We start from the raw sequence: 16,791 nt of genomic DNA, 5'->3' as shown, positions 1-16,791 counted from the left end.
GAAAATAGGTGTGGCCACTACCTGGAGATGATTCAACATATGGAAATTAAGTGTTTGAACCAAAAATAATAATACAATGCCCAGTTATTATTATTGTTATTTTTTTTTAAAAAATACCACTTAAATGGAATGGTTTTAAGCATTTTGTTTTTTTCTCCCCCAAACCTTCATAAAATTAAATGAATACCTGTTTTTTAAAAATAACTTTTCTGTCTTCCTCTAGAGGTAGAAGACAATATTCTTTATTTTGTAAGAACTTAGTACTTTGAAATCCTTTAAATATCAAGGTATAAGTCACAGATTCAAAAGAATTTAGAGTTCAGGTGTGATAAGAATCACCAAGAGCACTTGTAAAAAGTTCAAATTCATACTTTCCAGCCCCAAAGATAGTAATCCATTAGGCCATTGTAGGAAACCCAAGAGTATGCATTTTTTTCAACATGCAGAAAATGGAAGTGATCTGGTTTAAGCAGCTTAATGTTTTGCAGCTCCTCAAAAGACAACATTAAAGAATGGGAATGGACTCAAAGAGTAGCTAAGAAGTCTTTTTAATTACACTATTAATTTAAAACAGTGAATTTTTGGAGCAGGATACATCACACACTTAAATATAATAATTCCAAATGTTAGTCATTTTTGCTTTTGTTGTTATTTTGAATACACACATATGCTTTCTTCCACTAGGGAAAATAATTGAGAATGAATTATAATTGTTTGAGATCAAGAAAAATTGTTCAAAAATGGCTAGAACATGAAAGAAATCAGATTCGAAGGGTACATTATATATGATCCCATTTATATGAAATTTTAGAATAGGCAAAAAGCAATCTAGAATGACAGAAAACAGATCATTCGTGGCCTGGAGCATAAAGTTAGCTCCAAAGAGGCAGAAGGGAACTTTTGGGGTTGCTGGAAATGTTCTGTGTGTAGTGTGTAGTGGTGCTTATATGGGTGTGTATTTGCTAAAGCTCAAATAGCACTGGTCACTTAAAATGGGAGAATTTTATTGGATGCAAATTATACCTCATTAAAGTTAATAAACAGACTGTAAGATATTTGTGTGTATGTGTGTGTGTGTGTGTGTGTGTGTGTATGTGTTTTTAATGAGGCCAAATTTCTGAAACAAGTATGTTCGGTAGCTCACAGGATCTCAAGCAGGACCATGGAACTAGGCTTAGATCCTACTGCACGGAGGCCATGAAAGTGAGTTTCTGGCATCCACCTTTAGGAGGTGGGATTACCAAGCTGGAAATTTTCCCAACTGTCTTGATTTTTGCTGCTTTTATTTGTGTGTACCTGTGTGTATGCATTCTTGTTTTAAAGTTTTAACCAACACCAAAAAGGATAAAGATGAAAGTAACATTCCTCCACACTCTCTTTGCCTAGTTTTAATTACTTCAACATTTAGACATATGCTTCTGAACTATTTTGCTGTTGATTCTTTAACACATATTAACGAACACATAGATAATTCATTGCCATAAAAAGTAGAGTATTACAGGTAATGCTCAAGGTTACCTTGACCCAGTGTTGCCATTTTAATCTCATTTATCCTCATTAAAAGCAAACCTTATGAGTTTGGTGTACATGTTATTCTAACATGTTGCATACATATGAATTTATAGAAAATATACATATTACTTTGATTTTTACAGTTTTTTAAAAATGGTATCACAATACCGTGTACATGGTTCTACAACTCATCTTTTTACTGAGTGTGTTTTTCAGAAGCTCTCCCAATATTGATACACACACGGCTAAGAGGTAGCAACTCTATCAGTACAAATAAATGGGTATAACAGGACTAAAAGAAGATTTGGTAGTTCAGAGGAAATGCTATATTATTCATTCTTTAACATCTGTTAGGGAATTTTAGTAATCAGGCATTTTTGTTGTGATAGTAGAAAAGTCTTACTCAGGATGCCAGTCTCACTGGGAATAAGTGCTGCCTCTCTGCACAAAGAGACAGAAAGCAAAGACAAAGTTAATGCAAACACAAGAATCTGACCATACTAAGCCCCAGACTTCAAAAGACATGGGCGTTAACTTCCTAAGGCAAGCAAAGAAAGTGGAGATCTACAATTGCCCATTTAGACTAGTCTCTACCTAAAAAGGTGCTGGCTTGGTAAGCATTTTGAAAAAGCTTCTTTTCTCTAACTTTTGCTAACACTACTCTCACTAACGCTATAGGCACTGCCTGATAGCAGAGACTATACAGTGGTAATGGGATTTTTTTTTCTTTCATTTTTCCTCTGCAACTGCTTTACTTCACATTTAAAATTTTGCATACAAATTTGCAACCTCAACTAAAAAGTAATTCAATGCCATTAATATAAAAAAATTAAATATATTTAAATGAGAAAAATAGTTTTGCTTCATATCAATTTATTCAAAGCTATCAGTATAGTTAGTGACATTTCAGGTTAAAATTAAATGAGATTTTGGAAGATGTTAATCAAATATTTATTTATATTTGCAATTCAACAATTAAGCAGTGTCATTTTTAAATTGTACTCATAGACAGGTATAAGTAGTTGTTTGGGTTGTGGGGGAGTGGTAAGGGAAGCGGTTCTTACAATGTATTCTCTGATCTACAGACACAGGCTTTTTCCCTCAAACAAGATGTAATAATAGCTGAGAATTATACAATGTTTTCCAAGTGCCAGACAATCATGAAAATATAGATTTTCACTAATTTGGACTTCCTGGTAACCATGTGAGATGGATACTAGCAAGAGCCCCAGTTTACAGATGAGGAATCTGACTAGAACATTTATCCAAAGTCACACAATTAAGATGAAGTAGAGGTGAGATTTAAACCCACACAGATCGGCTAGGGAGTCACATACATTTTGCCCCTCCAAGTAGCAAAGTAATGTGATATCATCAAGTGGGAGTGGGTGAAACTTTTACTGCACTATTCCAGTTTTTTTTTATACTATTATTTTAAGAGTTTGGGAACCATTGTAATAAACACTGTAATAGCTGTTCCATTTCAGTTTTCTTAAAGACAATTATCATGTTCTGTGATTTTCTTTGACCTAGTGTAAACTACCATTTAAAAATTAAAGAAAACCACTGGTTAGAAGAGAGGTTTTAGAAAAAATATATTTCAGAAAAAAATTAAATTGTACATCTAATGGAGTGTATTGGTTCCTTAAAATTCTCACTGTGATAAGCTACAACCCTGCTTCAGCAATTCTAGAATTTCTCCACAAGTTAGAGTACATACATATATGGGTGTATATTCATGGGTATGTAATAAGCTAGAATCTTGCTTCAGCAATTCTAGATTTTACCCCCAACTTATAGTAGAACATTCATATATGCATGTGTATTTACGGGTGTATACTTGTAAACATACGTATATGTGTTACACACATATTCTCAACAGTGGGAAGTTTTTGCTCTCTAAGGATGGATTTTATCTGGAGATATCAAAGGCATTTTGAGCTAACTGGGTGGGTGATTGAGAATCGGGCAACATTAATTTGAAGTAAAAATAAGTCTGGGCTGAAAATAATGAAATGGCTTTTTTAACATTCACTTGCCAACTCTGACATTTATTTTTTCTCACAAAGGCTCCAGATATCTTTGGATCCTAATTCCGTCATAATATAAGTCTTCTTCCTGCTCCATCCCCCACATTTTTATGCCTGTCTTCATGAATGAGGCTCATATTTTGGAAATGTGGACACATACAAAATTCTTTACATACGAATGCCACACTGTTTGCTATGTTATATACCAGTAAACACATATTGTGGTCAAAGCAGCATCTTCAGATACAATGAGGTCAAGTCCTACTTTCATAAACAGTTCATTAGAAGAACTTCTCATTTTTACGCTTGACTGAAAGCTGGTTTTCCTTCAGTGTCACATTTGTGGGAAAGAAAATCATTTACCCTAATCCAGGACGGATGAAGATCCACTTGCTGTGTGAGCATGAACTCTATTTTCAGCACAATCTCTTGCGTCCAGGAGAGAAGTGTTCTCAAGTACCGCTGCCATCTGCTGGCCTTGTGGTTGTCAAATTTTAGAAAAAGCTGTGCATAAGGCTCCAGTCAAGATGATGCAAAATGCAAGCATCATCAGCAGGTAGTTTTTTCGACCCTGAGTAATAAAAAGAATAACTGTCATTAAGAAGACCTGAATCAAATATATAAAAAGCACAAACTCAAGATTTCTGTGGACCTTACTAACCATCTGGTCTACCTCCTGTATGCTTTTCCATTATCCCTCTGTATGAATCTTCCAGGTTCTCAGGTCCTCTGTCATTACCCATTCAATAAATACATGTGCACTCCTACTATCCATCCACATGTTCTGGGATTAAAATGGTAAGCAAAATGTGCCCTTATTCAGTGACTCGTGTAATGTGGGAGATGGGAATGAGTAACACGCAAACAGCAGTGGCTGTTGTAAGTGCATCACAACAAAATCTTAAGGAGGCAGATCTAGAGTTGAGTTGAGCTCCTAAGTATCAGTGAATTGGGGGAAGAGGAGGGCAGCAAAATCTCAAATACAGATTTTGAGTAGAAGGAATGTGTGTGCAAAGCTCTGTTGTAAGAGAAACATGGTACTTTCCAGGGACTGAAAGAAGGTCTGAGAGGGTGCAGCAGTGAATTAAGTGTGGCTTGATGAGGCTGGAGGCTATCCATATGCCTGAGCAGGAGGTATCTTAGAGGCCATGTTATACTTTGGATTTACTTTTCAAGCAATGGGAAGACATGAGAGGAACAGGCAGAGCCAAGTGTATTGAAAAGACAGGCTTGCATTTTGTAAAGCCCACACTTTTGCAGATGATGAACAGATTGGAGGGGGCCAGAGTGGATGCAAGGGGACTAGTGAGGAGGTGACCGCAGTCCTCCTGGGAAGAGAGGATGAAGTGCAGATGGAGAGACAGAGACCAAGCTAAAGGGCAAGGGAGAAATAGAAACAAAGATGACTCCCCCAGCTACATGTGGGTGCACTGGTCTTAAAGATGGAACCATGGAGGATGCCAGCCAATCTTTATATGAATAAACATATACCACTCTGTGTTCAGTAGAATACTGTATTTCTCACAAGTTCCATCTCTAAGAGTTCAGATAGATCGATTCTAATTTCTCTCCCACAAGATAAACTCTCAGACACAGGAAAATAAATGTGCTATATCCCTGAAGCATTTTTTCCTTGGTCAATATTTTAGCTCCTCTGACCATCTTTCATAGGGAACAATTTGAAGCTCCCACATAGTCCTGGCTGTTCTCCTCTGAATGATTGCCAGGCTAAACAGTCTATATGATTGGGTTTAAATGTAGACCCAATACTCTGAGGCAAGTGGAACAAGATCTCAATTACACTGAGATCTCCTGGTAGTCAAATCATATGATACTATTATCAGCTTTTAGTAAAACTAATGACAATTAATATATAACCAAAATGTCAAAAATGTATATCCCCATTTTTCATGTGAATAAAGAATTGGGTTAGAGTAGGTGATTCTGCATCTATCTGATGACCAGAGTGGTCTTTTTAAGTTGGATTTGGCTGGCTTAACTGATTCACTGCCAGCACAAACTCTGCAAAAGTCACTCTGGTATAAGTTCCACAAGTGAAAGACAGCATAAAACCTTGCCAAGCGCAGGGCAGCTAATTTACTCACACTCACATACAACACACAGAGACACATAAACACACACACACTCCTGAAGGCTTTAAGGTTTCCTGACAACTTTTTCTTAAAGGCTGCAGCCTTTGCCTAGATACCAGTATTGGTGCAGAGCAGGCACTCAATAAATATTTGTTCAAAGAGTCAATACACTCAATTTCCAAATGTGCTGTGTGAATTAAACAACTGATGAGATCATTGACATAAAGAAAAACAATATATGGGGTCTCAATTATCAGCACTTTACAACCAAATTATGTGAATATGTTGTAAGCTCTATGTTTTATTGTCTTTGGAGACAGTAGAACAATGTTCTCAGGGACTAAAATTTTTTTCCCTTTTAAGGTTAAGAATCTGAGCAAACTTCCTAGTCTCCTAGAGAAAAAGACCAATTATATTTGGGCAAAAGCAATAGTTTTACTTTGTCAAAGGTGAATGCTAACTCTTAGAAAGAGCACGCTAACAATCTCCCCAAAGCAAAAAGTGTTTAATGTGGATTTCTGAGACAGCTAGTAAAATGACAAATCATCTCATTCTTTATCTGGAAGTCACTATTGACTTGTAAATTGTGGTAACAATTCCCTGCATTGGGATTACTGTGGACATTCTGACTAAAGTGTGTTGCTAAAAATATACTGGCGGTCTAGCTTAAAATAGCTAAATATGAGATTCTAAAACAAATTTTCCAAAGAGGAACAGATATTACATATAAAAGAATGTCACAAGGGCAAAGCGTCCAACCAAAGCACTAATGGCATTGAAATGAAATAAAATCTTTAAACTCTTCCACACAGTGCTCAGATCTCCGATTAAGTCCTCACTGCTGTAGGTTGTGGACTTTTAAATATGTGTCTTCCAGGACTGCTTCAAGACATAGCTGACAGGACCTACAAGTCACAAACGTGAAACGTTTTGCTGATAAGGACCTACTCTACAGCATGGGGAACTCCACTCAATACGCAATGACCCATATGGGAAAAGAATCTAAAACAGGGCCAATATATGTAGATGTATAACTGATTTAATTTGCTGCACAGCAGAAACTAATAGAACGTCATAAATCAACTATACCTTAATAAAAACTTTTTAAAAAATTGCTTTTTTTTTCCCCTCTAGGGTTTTGTTTTTAAGAAAAATAATTTAAAAAATTCAAATAGGATGTTGGTTTCAGTTTCTAGTTAAACTCTTAAACTCATTGGCATATAAAGTGTTTAAAACTGTCGTTTAGGTCATCTGGCAAGAGGCTGTTAGGCATTTGCTTTGAATGATAAGTACACTGGACACTCCTTAAGTTCTGCTTGTAGACAGATTTGTAAGGTGTTTTAACTAGAGTTAAAAGGTCAACAAAACTCATTGAGCTTTCAGCTGTAGCCCTCCAGGCTCCTCTGTCCATGGGATTTCCCAGGCAAAAATACTGGAATGGGTTGCCACTTCCTTCTCCAGGGGATCTTCCCAACACAGAGATTGAACCCATGTCTCCTGCTTGGCAGGCAGATTCTTTAGGACTGAGCTATCAGGGAAGCCCAAAAGATCAACAAAATTTGCTGTGCTTTCAGCTTTGCCTTCCCTCTCTTTATTTGGATACATACTTGGCCAAACTTAAGCACTCGCTTGCACATCTATAGATGGAACACCCTGGGATTTTATTGGAATTACACTGATGGTGAATGGAGATGCTGTCCAATAACAACAGGGAGCCGTTCTATCAGGGATATAGTGAGTTGCTCATTTGTTATGACAATCTTTGATGTTCTGTAGTAAGCTTCTGGAGTATAGGAAATTATTTCTTAAATTCAGCACATTTCTTGCAATTTTCTTGCATTTTTATCATTTTTGTTGGTATGAATAGCATTTATTTTTTTCTTTTTAATTGGTTCTTGATGGCATATTGGAAAGTTACTAATTTAACATTTATATTTCAGTGCCTTACAAAGTGATCTTATTGGTTCTCCAGATTTTCAGCTGATTTTTTTTAAATTTAAAGAAGAGAATATTATACGCAAACAATATTTTTCCTTATTTTTCTCTTATGTCTTAATTTTATCTTAGCCCATTGGCTATGATCTCCAGAAAATACTGAGTAACAGCAATGATGGAAAGATCTTTGACATATAGAGAACTCATATTTTTTCAGTTCTATTGAGATATAATTGATAGAGAATGCTTATGTTTCACTTTAGTTATGTATTTACATAGTTTTTGATAGACATCTTATATCAGCTAAACTTCCTCTTATATCCTATTCCTCCTATTGTTAAAGGTTGTTCTCTCAATTAAAAACTGTTTTTTAATTTTAGTAAATACTTATTGAATATGTACTATTACACAGTTTCTTTTCTATCTAAAAAGAGTACAATAAATTACATTATACATAATATGATCCATTACTGCATTCCTGAATTAAACCCTACTTGGTCATGTTTTATCATTTTTAAAAGCCCCTCCTCTAATTGGTCTGAGCTTTTTTTCCAGGTATCTTAAAAAGTCATTTTGTCTTTTATGTGTCTCTTTAAAAGACTCTCAAGAATTAACAGTAGGCCCAATGGTTAGGTATTCTCTTGCTCAAGTAAGTGCCTCTATCTAGGGAAGAAGATTTTAATTCAGTACTATTATACTGTAAAATAATTTTTACATGCTTCATAATAAATCTATTCTTAGTTTATGTTTATTTATACATACAGTTGTAAATAGGCTTGTGATTTTCTAAGGTTTCAGCATGTTATGCTGAATAATATCCAGTTCTTAAATAGGATTCATTATCCTTCATGAAGCAGATGAAATATTTGTGAAGAGATTTAGAGTGTGCTTTGGCATAAAATTATTTTTTTTTGTGGAAAGCAATCCTAACTAAAATAAGTAAAAAACATATTCAAAAGAATAACATCTATAAATGTTTTAAGTTGTCTTGTAAATTTAAAAACACAGCAATCAAGATTGTGATCCAAATATCTTCTAAACAAATTTATTACTTCTTTAACCTGAAAATCTTACTTGTATTAACATCTTACGACTTTCTAAGTCAACACATTTCATTTGAAATGAATGAAATGACGTTTTAAACCTAAAACTGAGTAATCATTTTAAGAATTTTCCAAGGACATGTTCACTTTATGGCTCCCAGAGGTTAGCAACATCAGATCTTCTTAAAGAGAGGAATTATTTGCTTCTTGATAAGGCAAAAAATATTATATCCATAATGCCTTGACAGTGTCTCTAATTTATATTGTTTTCAGTAAAAACTACTACAAAATACCATTCACACAGCTTCAACTGAAGGCTTTTGCCACAAATAAAGGTAAAGGGGAAAAAAATCTTAAAAACAATGTTTAATGAAAACACACACACACACACATCCTAGAACTACTTTTAAGTCACCATCATTTATACTTGAGAGGGTGTTCTCCTATAAAGATGCTGGTTGGATGTGGAGGACTTTGGAAAGCATGAGATTCAACAACAACAAAAAATCTATTCTCAAATTCCATCTGCCTCAAGGATGTTTTAATTTGGGGGGTAAAAATTTTCATCTTGTTTATCTAACATTTTTCACTAGATAAAATTTCTATCTATCTGATTTTATTGGATGATTTAACCAAAATCTCTTAAGGGAAAATAAAGTCAACTAAAGCATTTTTCCTCTAAGGTTGGGGTGGAGAAAAACATACCCATAATAATTATCATATGGTTAGTATTTTCTTTTCTAATTAGAGATGATAACACTTTGAATATCTGACCTGTCAAATTCATTCACGTGTTTTCTGCCCTGGGCTTTGGTGTTGCAGTTTTCAGAAATAACACATACTATTAAATATGTTTCTTGACTGGATCTGCACCTTTTGTGTACATACCTGTATTTCCTTAAACATGAAGACACCCCACATTGTAGCTATAAATCCTGGACCCTTAAATTAAAAAAAAAATTTATTAAATTGGCTATTTTTCTGTGACTGTACTCTATACAAATACAGTAAGTTGGAGAACTGACCTGACACTTATCAAATAAATTTTGATTTTAAATCAATATAATAACATTGTCAGGAAAAACTATTCATAATCTCAATTCAAACTCAACATTAAATTAAACTAAGCAGCATTAGGAGAAAAACGAAGACTTTTCCCCTTTTTTTCTTTATGGTTTTCATTTTTAGTTTTTTGATGGTGATAGAATATTGTGTGCCATAGAATGTTTTTCTTCAATGTGATTTATAACAAAATATTTTCATAAGCAAATAGATAATCTTTTTCACTAGTTCCTCAAGATACTAGAAATGGGCTTAATAGGAACAAGTGTATGAATAAACATAACTTCCTTTAGCATGAGATAATTTCAAAACTGAAGAAATTCTAATATGTTATTCTGGACTTGAAATATAGCATGTACTTTAAAGTTTTCCTTAACTGGAGAAGGAAATGGCAATCCACTCCAGTATTCTTGCCTGGAGAATTCCATGGACACAGGAGCCTGGGCAGGTAGTCCATGGGTTTGCAAAAGAGTAGGACACGACTCAGCAATTAACACTTCAACTGATATTACTGGACAGTAATCAGCTATATCTCACATTTCACTCTAATGAATGCTAAAGATAGTATTATGGCAAGATGGAAAAATCATGATGGAAAAATAAACAGTGGGTTAGTGAGCAGGAAAAAAAGACAGGAATGAAATAATATAGGACAAAAGAGAAGAAACGAGATGGAAAAAAGATTTGCAATTTGAAAATTTTAAGCTCTTAAAGCATTTATTATTATTATTATTGTTGTTGTTTTTTGCTGAGAAAGGAAAACATTGTAACTTAGATCAATTGCTGTCTTTGTGAAAGAGATGTATCAGCATTCTGATGATTCCTTTTCAAGTCCTGCACAAACTCTGGAAGGGTTCCAAATAAACAATCCCAGCCTGTTTCCCCGTTTCCCAGTTGTACATGACTGGATCAGCAGAGCTGGACTCCACTCCTGACGGGTAAGCCAAGCAATGGGAACACATTACTTTCTGTTTATCAGGTTCCAGGAAAGTCAAGATCCAAAGAGCCAGAGAAATAGGTCAAAGGAACTGTCTTCCACCAATGATGTATGGTCTTAAGCCTCAAAAATCCAAACCAAACAAGAAACACCTGGGCCCTTTAGCAATTCCACACTGACTTTGGGCAGGATGGGAGGAAACAATAGCACAGGGCACAAAATATTAATGTTATCATGCCAATCGCACTTTATCCTCTTCAATCTGGAAACTTGTTTCCCTTTCAGAGTACGTGGGCGAAGACTATACCAAGAGGTACCGTTGACCTCTGCAGGTTTTTGGCTGATGATTTTTTAAATATGAGTTTGGACGTGGCTTAAGGGTTATTGCAAGGAGCAATGTAGTGCGTTGCTAGAAGTAATCCAAGCAGAAGTCAATGTGCCTGGCTCAGTTCAGGCAAAGGAGATCCGAGTAAGGCTGTTGTTCAGTCCCTAAGTCACATCCGAATCTTTGCGAGTAGGGAGGGCATCTTAAACAAAAGAGACAACTGTTTTGGCATTGGGATCATGCATTTTTCTGTTGTAAATTAACACAAATTACTGAAACTCCAGTACTTTGGCCACCTCATACCAAGAGTTGACTCATTGGAAAAGACTGATGCTGGGAGGGATTGGGGGCAAGAGGAGAAGGGGACGACAGAGGATGAGATGGCAGGATGGCATCACGGACTCGATGGACGTGAGTCTGAGTGAACTCCGGGAGTTGGTGATGGACAGGGAGGCCTGGCGTGCTGCGATTCATGAGGTCGCAAAGAGTCGGACACTACTGAGAGACTGAACTGAACTGACACATTTATAAATTGACCTTTGAAAAGAAGGTGAGCTGGAGCCATCTGGAGAGGCTGACCCTTCTGGAGAAGCTGAGTTGGCTGTTAAGCTCCTTGAGGAAGACTGGAAAGAGAGCCCTTTGTCCTGCTACATGGGCTTTTCTTCTTTCTTCACCTTTTTGCTTTTTAATTGAATATTTGCCAAGGAAAAGCAAATAATGCTTTCAAGGAACTCCCGGTTTAGTCACCAATGGATTCTAACAGTGGAAATACATGTCCTTGGGAGGAAAAGTATGCTGCTGGGATGTGAAAAATGTACTCTTGATGAAACAAGATTAGCCAGATCCATACTTCTTAAAGCTGGGTGGTGGGTATGGTTGAAATTTTCCATCAAAAAGTTAAACTTAAAGCAAATCTAGCTCTATGATGAAAATAAAGAAGAAAGTAAGATCCTGGAGGTTATGGCTGACCTTTTCCTTCATGCGGATAAGGCCATCTTTGAACTGAATGACAATGAAATCAAGCAAGAGTCCAGTAGCAGTAAAGATCTAGGCCCTCACCTCCCAGAGATACCTGTCCCTTCCAGGAGACAATCCTCAGGCACCAGAGGAAGCCACACCAGGGGGGTGAGTTGCCTGCTTCCATCACAGTGGTCAAGAGTCATCCTTCTGACAGGTCAGTCTCCAGATGCCACAGAGACCACTCCCACCGGCCCTCCACCCACGCCCACCTGCCTCAGCAATGTATTTGCATTGCATTTGGCTGTCATGTCTTGCCCTAAGTCTTCACTGTAATTTAACACAAGAAAGAATAGTAGGAAAATCATATCTATCTACTATAAAATTTTTGTGAAGAATATTATTATTATTGTTCCATGTCTCCTATATAGGACCCACAGGATAAATTCTATTAAGAATTCAGTATTTTTAAAAGAACCAAAAAAAAATTAGTGTTAGAAAATAGTCTTTTCTGAGGAAATAATGTTACCAGTCGAAAAGAATTAACTATCTCACTGTCTCACCCACTTCTGCAAGCACAAAGCAAAACAATGTGTAAAAAAAAAAAATGCTTAATCACATGACTGTTTACCCTCTGTGTGACTTGTGTGACTTAATTGTATCTGTGTGTTTTACAGAAAGTTGCCTCAAACTCATTTTGAAGAATCCACATTTGTTCAAGAAGATAGCTTGATTGAATGACAAAATCACTGTCATATGACCAAGTTTAAGTTTGACGTGATTAATGACTTACCTATTTCAATACATGTCATTCTTCCTTATATTGTGGGATACGACTGTCATGCAACATTTGCATCCCTAGTCGAGGTGCATACCACATTGTATACTTTGCTCTACAAATTTAGTTTAAATTTGTTTAATTTCATTTAGTTTTAAGTATTTCACTGATAAGTTTTACATCCCATTGCCCATTACTATTTTTCCTGTTATATTGCTCAATTCTTGCACTACATATCTTTGAAAAAATGAAAAACAAACACTTTTTGGGGAAAAATTCAGGTTTTTACCACTCCAATGATGAGGACTTAAACTATTCCTTATAATCTGCTCAATTTTGATAACATTTTCCCTCAGTACAGATTAAGAATGTCAAAATGTGAGTCCTTTAAGTTAAAAAAACCCCAAACCTTTATCATGTGAATTTAATTGTACACTAAAGCTATTTTATGAACACAGTAGAACTGTCAAAAATATGCTATTTGAAACCCAGATTCCTATTAAAATTGAAGGATATTTCAAACTTTTATGTAGTTGTATTTTAGACTAGACAATGTATTTTAAAAATTCAGTTTTGTATGCTTGCACAGGTGTGTGGCTAAAATGTTTCAGGCAAATTTTATTTGTGATTATGATTTAGGAAGCAGGGGAGGCAGGTAATCAACTGAACAATCTAAGATACCAAGAGTAGAAATAAGAGCAATTAATTCGTGTGTAGGCATGTCAGTCCTGGCACCATAAGGAACCTAAAACACTTTAAACTGGATTTTATACTGAAGGCAGAAAGCAGTCCTGTGTACAGTAAACTCTATACTAAGAAGCTTTGAGATGTCCATGTGGCTGTGTCCCTTCAGATGATGCTCTTAGCTACTGTCTCAACTTTCTCATCTGCAAATCGGGGACAATCCTATCAATACTAGTCCTATTTACATCAAAAGAAACATTTTTGTTTTTCTGTTACCTGACTATGTGCTACCTGTCTGGCACTCAAAAATATCAGATGAAGCAAATTACATTATGAATGCATGAGAAATGGCACCATCAAGAGACAGTACTTTGCTTCAGCACTTTCTGAAAACCTTCTTTAAAACACTGACACACACTATGAAGAGGGGCTAAAGTACTCTCTGTCTCACAAGGATGCCATGAGATTCAAGTGTAACAATATATACAAAAGCATTTTTATATCTATAAACTATTACATAGAGATAAATATTGTTATCAGTCAGATTCCCAGGTGACTCAGTGGTAAAGAATCTGCCTGCCAATGCATGAGACACAAGAGAAGTGGGTTTGGTCCCTGGGTCAAGAAGATCCCTTGGAGGAGGAAATGCAAACCACTCCAGTATTCTTGCTGGGAAAATCCCATGGACAGAGGAGCCTGGTGGGCTACAGTCCATGGGGTCGTGGAGTCTGATACAACTGAGTCACTGAGCACACACATTGCTATTAATAGCAAATTACAATGTATCCCAAAAGAAATTAGGCAAAATGACCAAACAAAAACTGCAAAGGCATCAAAGATGAACAGACTTGTTAAAATGAAGTTAGCAACATTCCCTTAGCAATCAAGGACAAGAGACTAAAGGGGTCAGTTTATCCACATGCATCTGTTATGTTGACTGTACTCCTGAAAAATCAAACTCCATGACAGACTTCAGTGATTCACTAAGAAAGCTTCAGAAAAGTGTGATTTACATTTGGAAAACAAAAATTTGGAAATGCAATACAGCTACTTACGGCAGTGATGATTGGAAAACTGACCACAGCACTGAGAGAGCGGTTCGCTATGAACCAACAGCAGGTGGCGATCGCCCAGAGGACTCCGGACAGGAACCCTGAAACACAGACGCGTTCGCCAACCACATACCTCTCCCGAAAGTCCACACTCCCGGCGGAACGACTACTAAAGTGAACACATCACACACTCCTATTAACACCGACAGCCAACATGGGTTTTTGAGTCATGTTTATGACCATTTGGAAAACAAATCATTTCTCTTTTTATGACTGCACTAGGTGTAAGGATCACCTTTTACCTTATTGACATTAAATCAAGTACCCAAAGTAATAGGTGCAGTAAAGATTGGATAATGGAGTGGGACCCAGGGAAGGTACTGGGTCTGAATATTTTCTGAAAACACCATTTACTCTAAGCCATGTACGTCAAACTATGTGAAATTCAGAATGATGCTTAAATAAGGGGGTGTGACTTGGAATCTGAATAAAAATACCAGCTTAAAATGTTCAGGGTACTTTAGCTAGACATTCAGTAAATATTCTACCATTCTTCCAAAACTGTATAGTGGGGTAGTGGCACTCTTTGGCTTAAATGAATCAAGCACTCAAAAGTGAATCTCTGATACATGCTTTGTTTTGTTCTTTAAAAAATTTTTACTTGTGGACCTACATTCCATATTGAATTATAGTAAATTCTTAAGTGAGAAATTATATTTATATACAATGTATTTTTATAATTAACTTAAAGTATATTAATTTTAATCTTTAATGCATAATACATATTTAAATTGAATTATATATAATTTTTATAATTTATGTATTTATAATTCTTATTATATATAATTTCTCATTGTATATGTGTTGAGTATATATATATATATATATATATATATATGGGCTTCTCTGGTGGCTCAGATGGTAAAGAATCTGCCTGCAATGCAAGAGACATGGGTTTGATATATATACAATTATATATAACTTTCTTTTATAATTTATATATTATTTATAATTCTTATTATATATAATTTCTCATTATATATGTGTGTATATACATACATATATGAGCATATATGGCTTCCCTGATGGCTTAGATGGTAAAGAATCTGCCTAAAATGAAGAAGATCCATGTTCTATATATATATATATATATATATACACATACATTACCATCAGTGCCTAATAGATTAAATTCAAAAGCATGTATATTTGACATAACTTTTTTACACTCTGAAATAATTTCTCCTAACTTTCTGGAAAAAAATACTTATTTTCCCTAGTGACAATATAAAAATATGTGAAATTCAGAATGATGCTTAGCTAAGGGGGAAAAAAATCTGGAATTTGAATAAAGATACTAGCTAAAAATTTCAGGATATTTTAGCTAGACATTCAGTAAGAATTCTACCATTTTTACATCTACACATTATACCATTACTATAATGTCTGAATTATAGTAAACATTCTGTACTATAAAATGGTGCAATGGTGTAGTGGTATGCTGCTGCTGCTGCTAAGTCGCTTCAGTCGTGTCCGACTCTGTGCGACCCCACAGACGGCAGCCCACCAGGCTCCCCCGTCCCTGGGATTGGGTTGCCATTTCCTTCTCCAATGCATGAAAGTGAAAAGTGAAAGTGAAGTCGCTCAGTCATGTCCGACTCTTAGTGACCCCATGGACTGCAGCCTACCAGGCTCCTCCATCCATGGGATTTTCCAGGCAAGAGTACTGGAGTGGGGTGCCATTGCCTTCTCCGGTGTAATGGTATACTTTGGCTTAAATGAATCAGGCACTCAAAGCAAATCTCTGGCATATGCTTTATTTTGTTCTTTAAAAAATTTTACTTGTGAATCTATATTCCAAGTTGAATTATAGTAAACACCTAAATAAGTGAGAAATTATAATTCTTCATCATATATATATGTGTGTGTATGTATGTATATATATATATATATATATATATATATAAAAAAACCAACAATGCCTAACTGATTAAATCCAAAGCATGTTCATTTGACATACCTTTTTTAAACTCTAAAATAATTTCTCCTAAATTTTTGGACAAAATGCTTATTTTCCCAAGTGACTGCAGATTTGTATTTGTGGATACCTTTAAGAATAAAAGAGCCCCAGCACTCTGACTTTTAATGTGTATCCTTAGTGAGGAAGAAATACTAAAGTCTCATGCTTATCACACAAGGTATTTCAGCAGAGGAAACAATCTCAGATTCACTGGTCCAGTTCTGGGTTTAGCATTAATGACTTGGCATTTCAAATACAGTTTCATAGTTTTTAAGTCCTCCATATTTGGTGGTGAACTGAACCAGAGCAACTGAGGGAAGGAACACACAGACACAGACACACACAGACACACAGACACACACA

At 35.7% G+C, this 16,791-nt stretch overlaps 1 protein-coding gene across 6 annotated transcripts in view; it reads right to left on the bottom strand.

The window, feature by feature from the left end:
• Window positions 1–550: 550 nt before the first annotated feature.
• Window positions 551–16,791, bottom strand: part of TMEM144 (transmembrane protein 144) — a 49,517-nt gene continuing 33,276 nt past the window's right edge. For 2 of the 6 annotated variants that reach the window (XM_070386425.1, XM_070386426.1), the window contains exons 10-12: window positions 14,412–14,509; window positions 9,502–9,555; window positions 551–4,113 (exon numbers count right to left, since the gene is read on the bottom strand). In XM_070386425.1, coding sequence (XP_070242526.1) covers window positions 4,030–4,113; window positions 9,502–9,555; window positions 14,412–14,509 — 236 coding nt within the window. In that variant the 3' untranslated portion in view covers window positions 551–4,029. Of the gene's footprint in view, window positions 4,114–9,501; window positions 9,556–10,021; window positions 11,858–14,411; window positions 14,510–16,791 lie in introns of those variants that run through there. The other 4 variants (XR_011467460.1, XM_070386427.1, XM_070386429.1 and 1 more) reach the window with 4 other exon arrangements.

Source organism: Bos mutus, chromosome 17 (assembly GCF_027580195.1).
Source record: "Bos mutus isolate GX-2022 chromosome 17, NWIPB_WYAK_1.1, whole genome shotgun sequence".
Classification (NCBI taxonomy): domain Eukaryota; kingdom Metazoa; phylum Chordata; class Mammalia; order Artiodactyla; family Bovidae; genus Bos; species Bos mutus.
The sequence above is the reverse complement of the archived record's forward strand: the minus strand, read 5'-3'. Positions and strand labels throughout refer to the sequence as shown.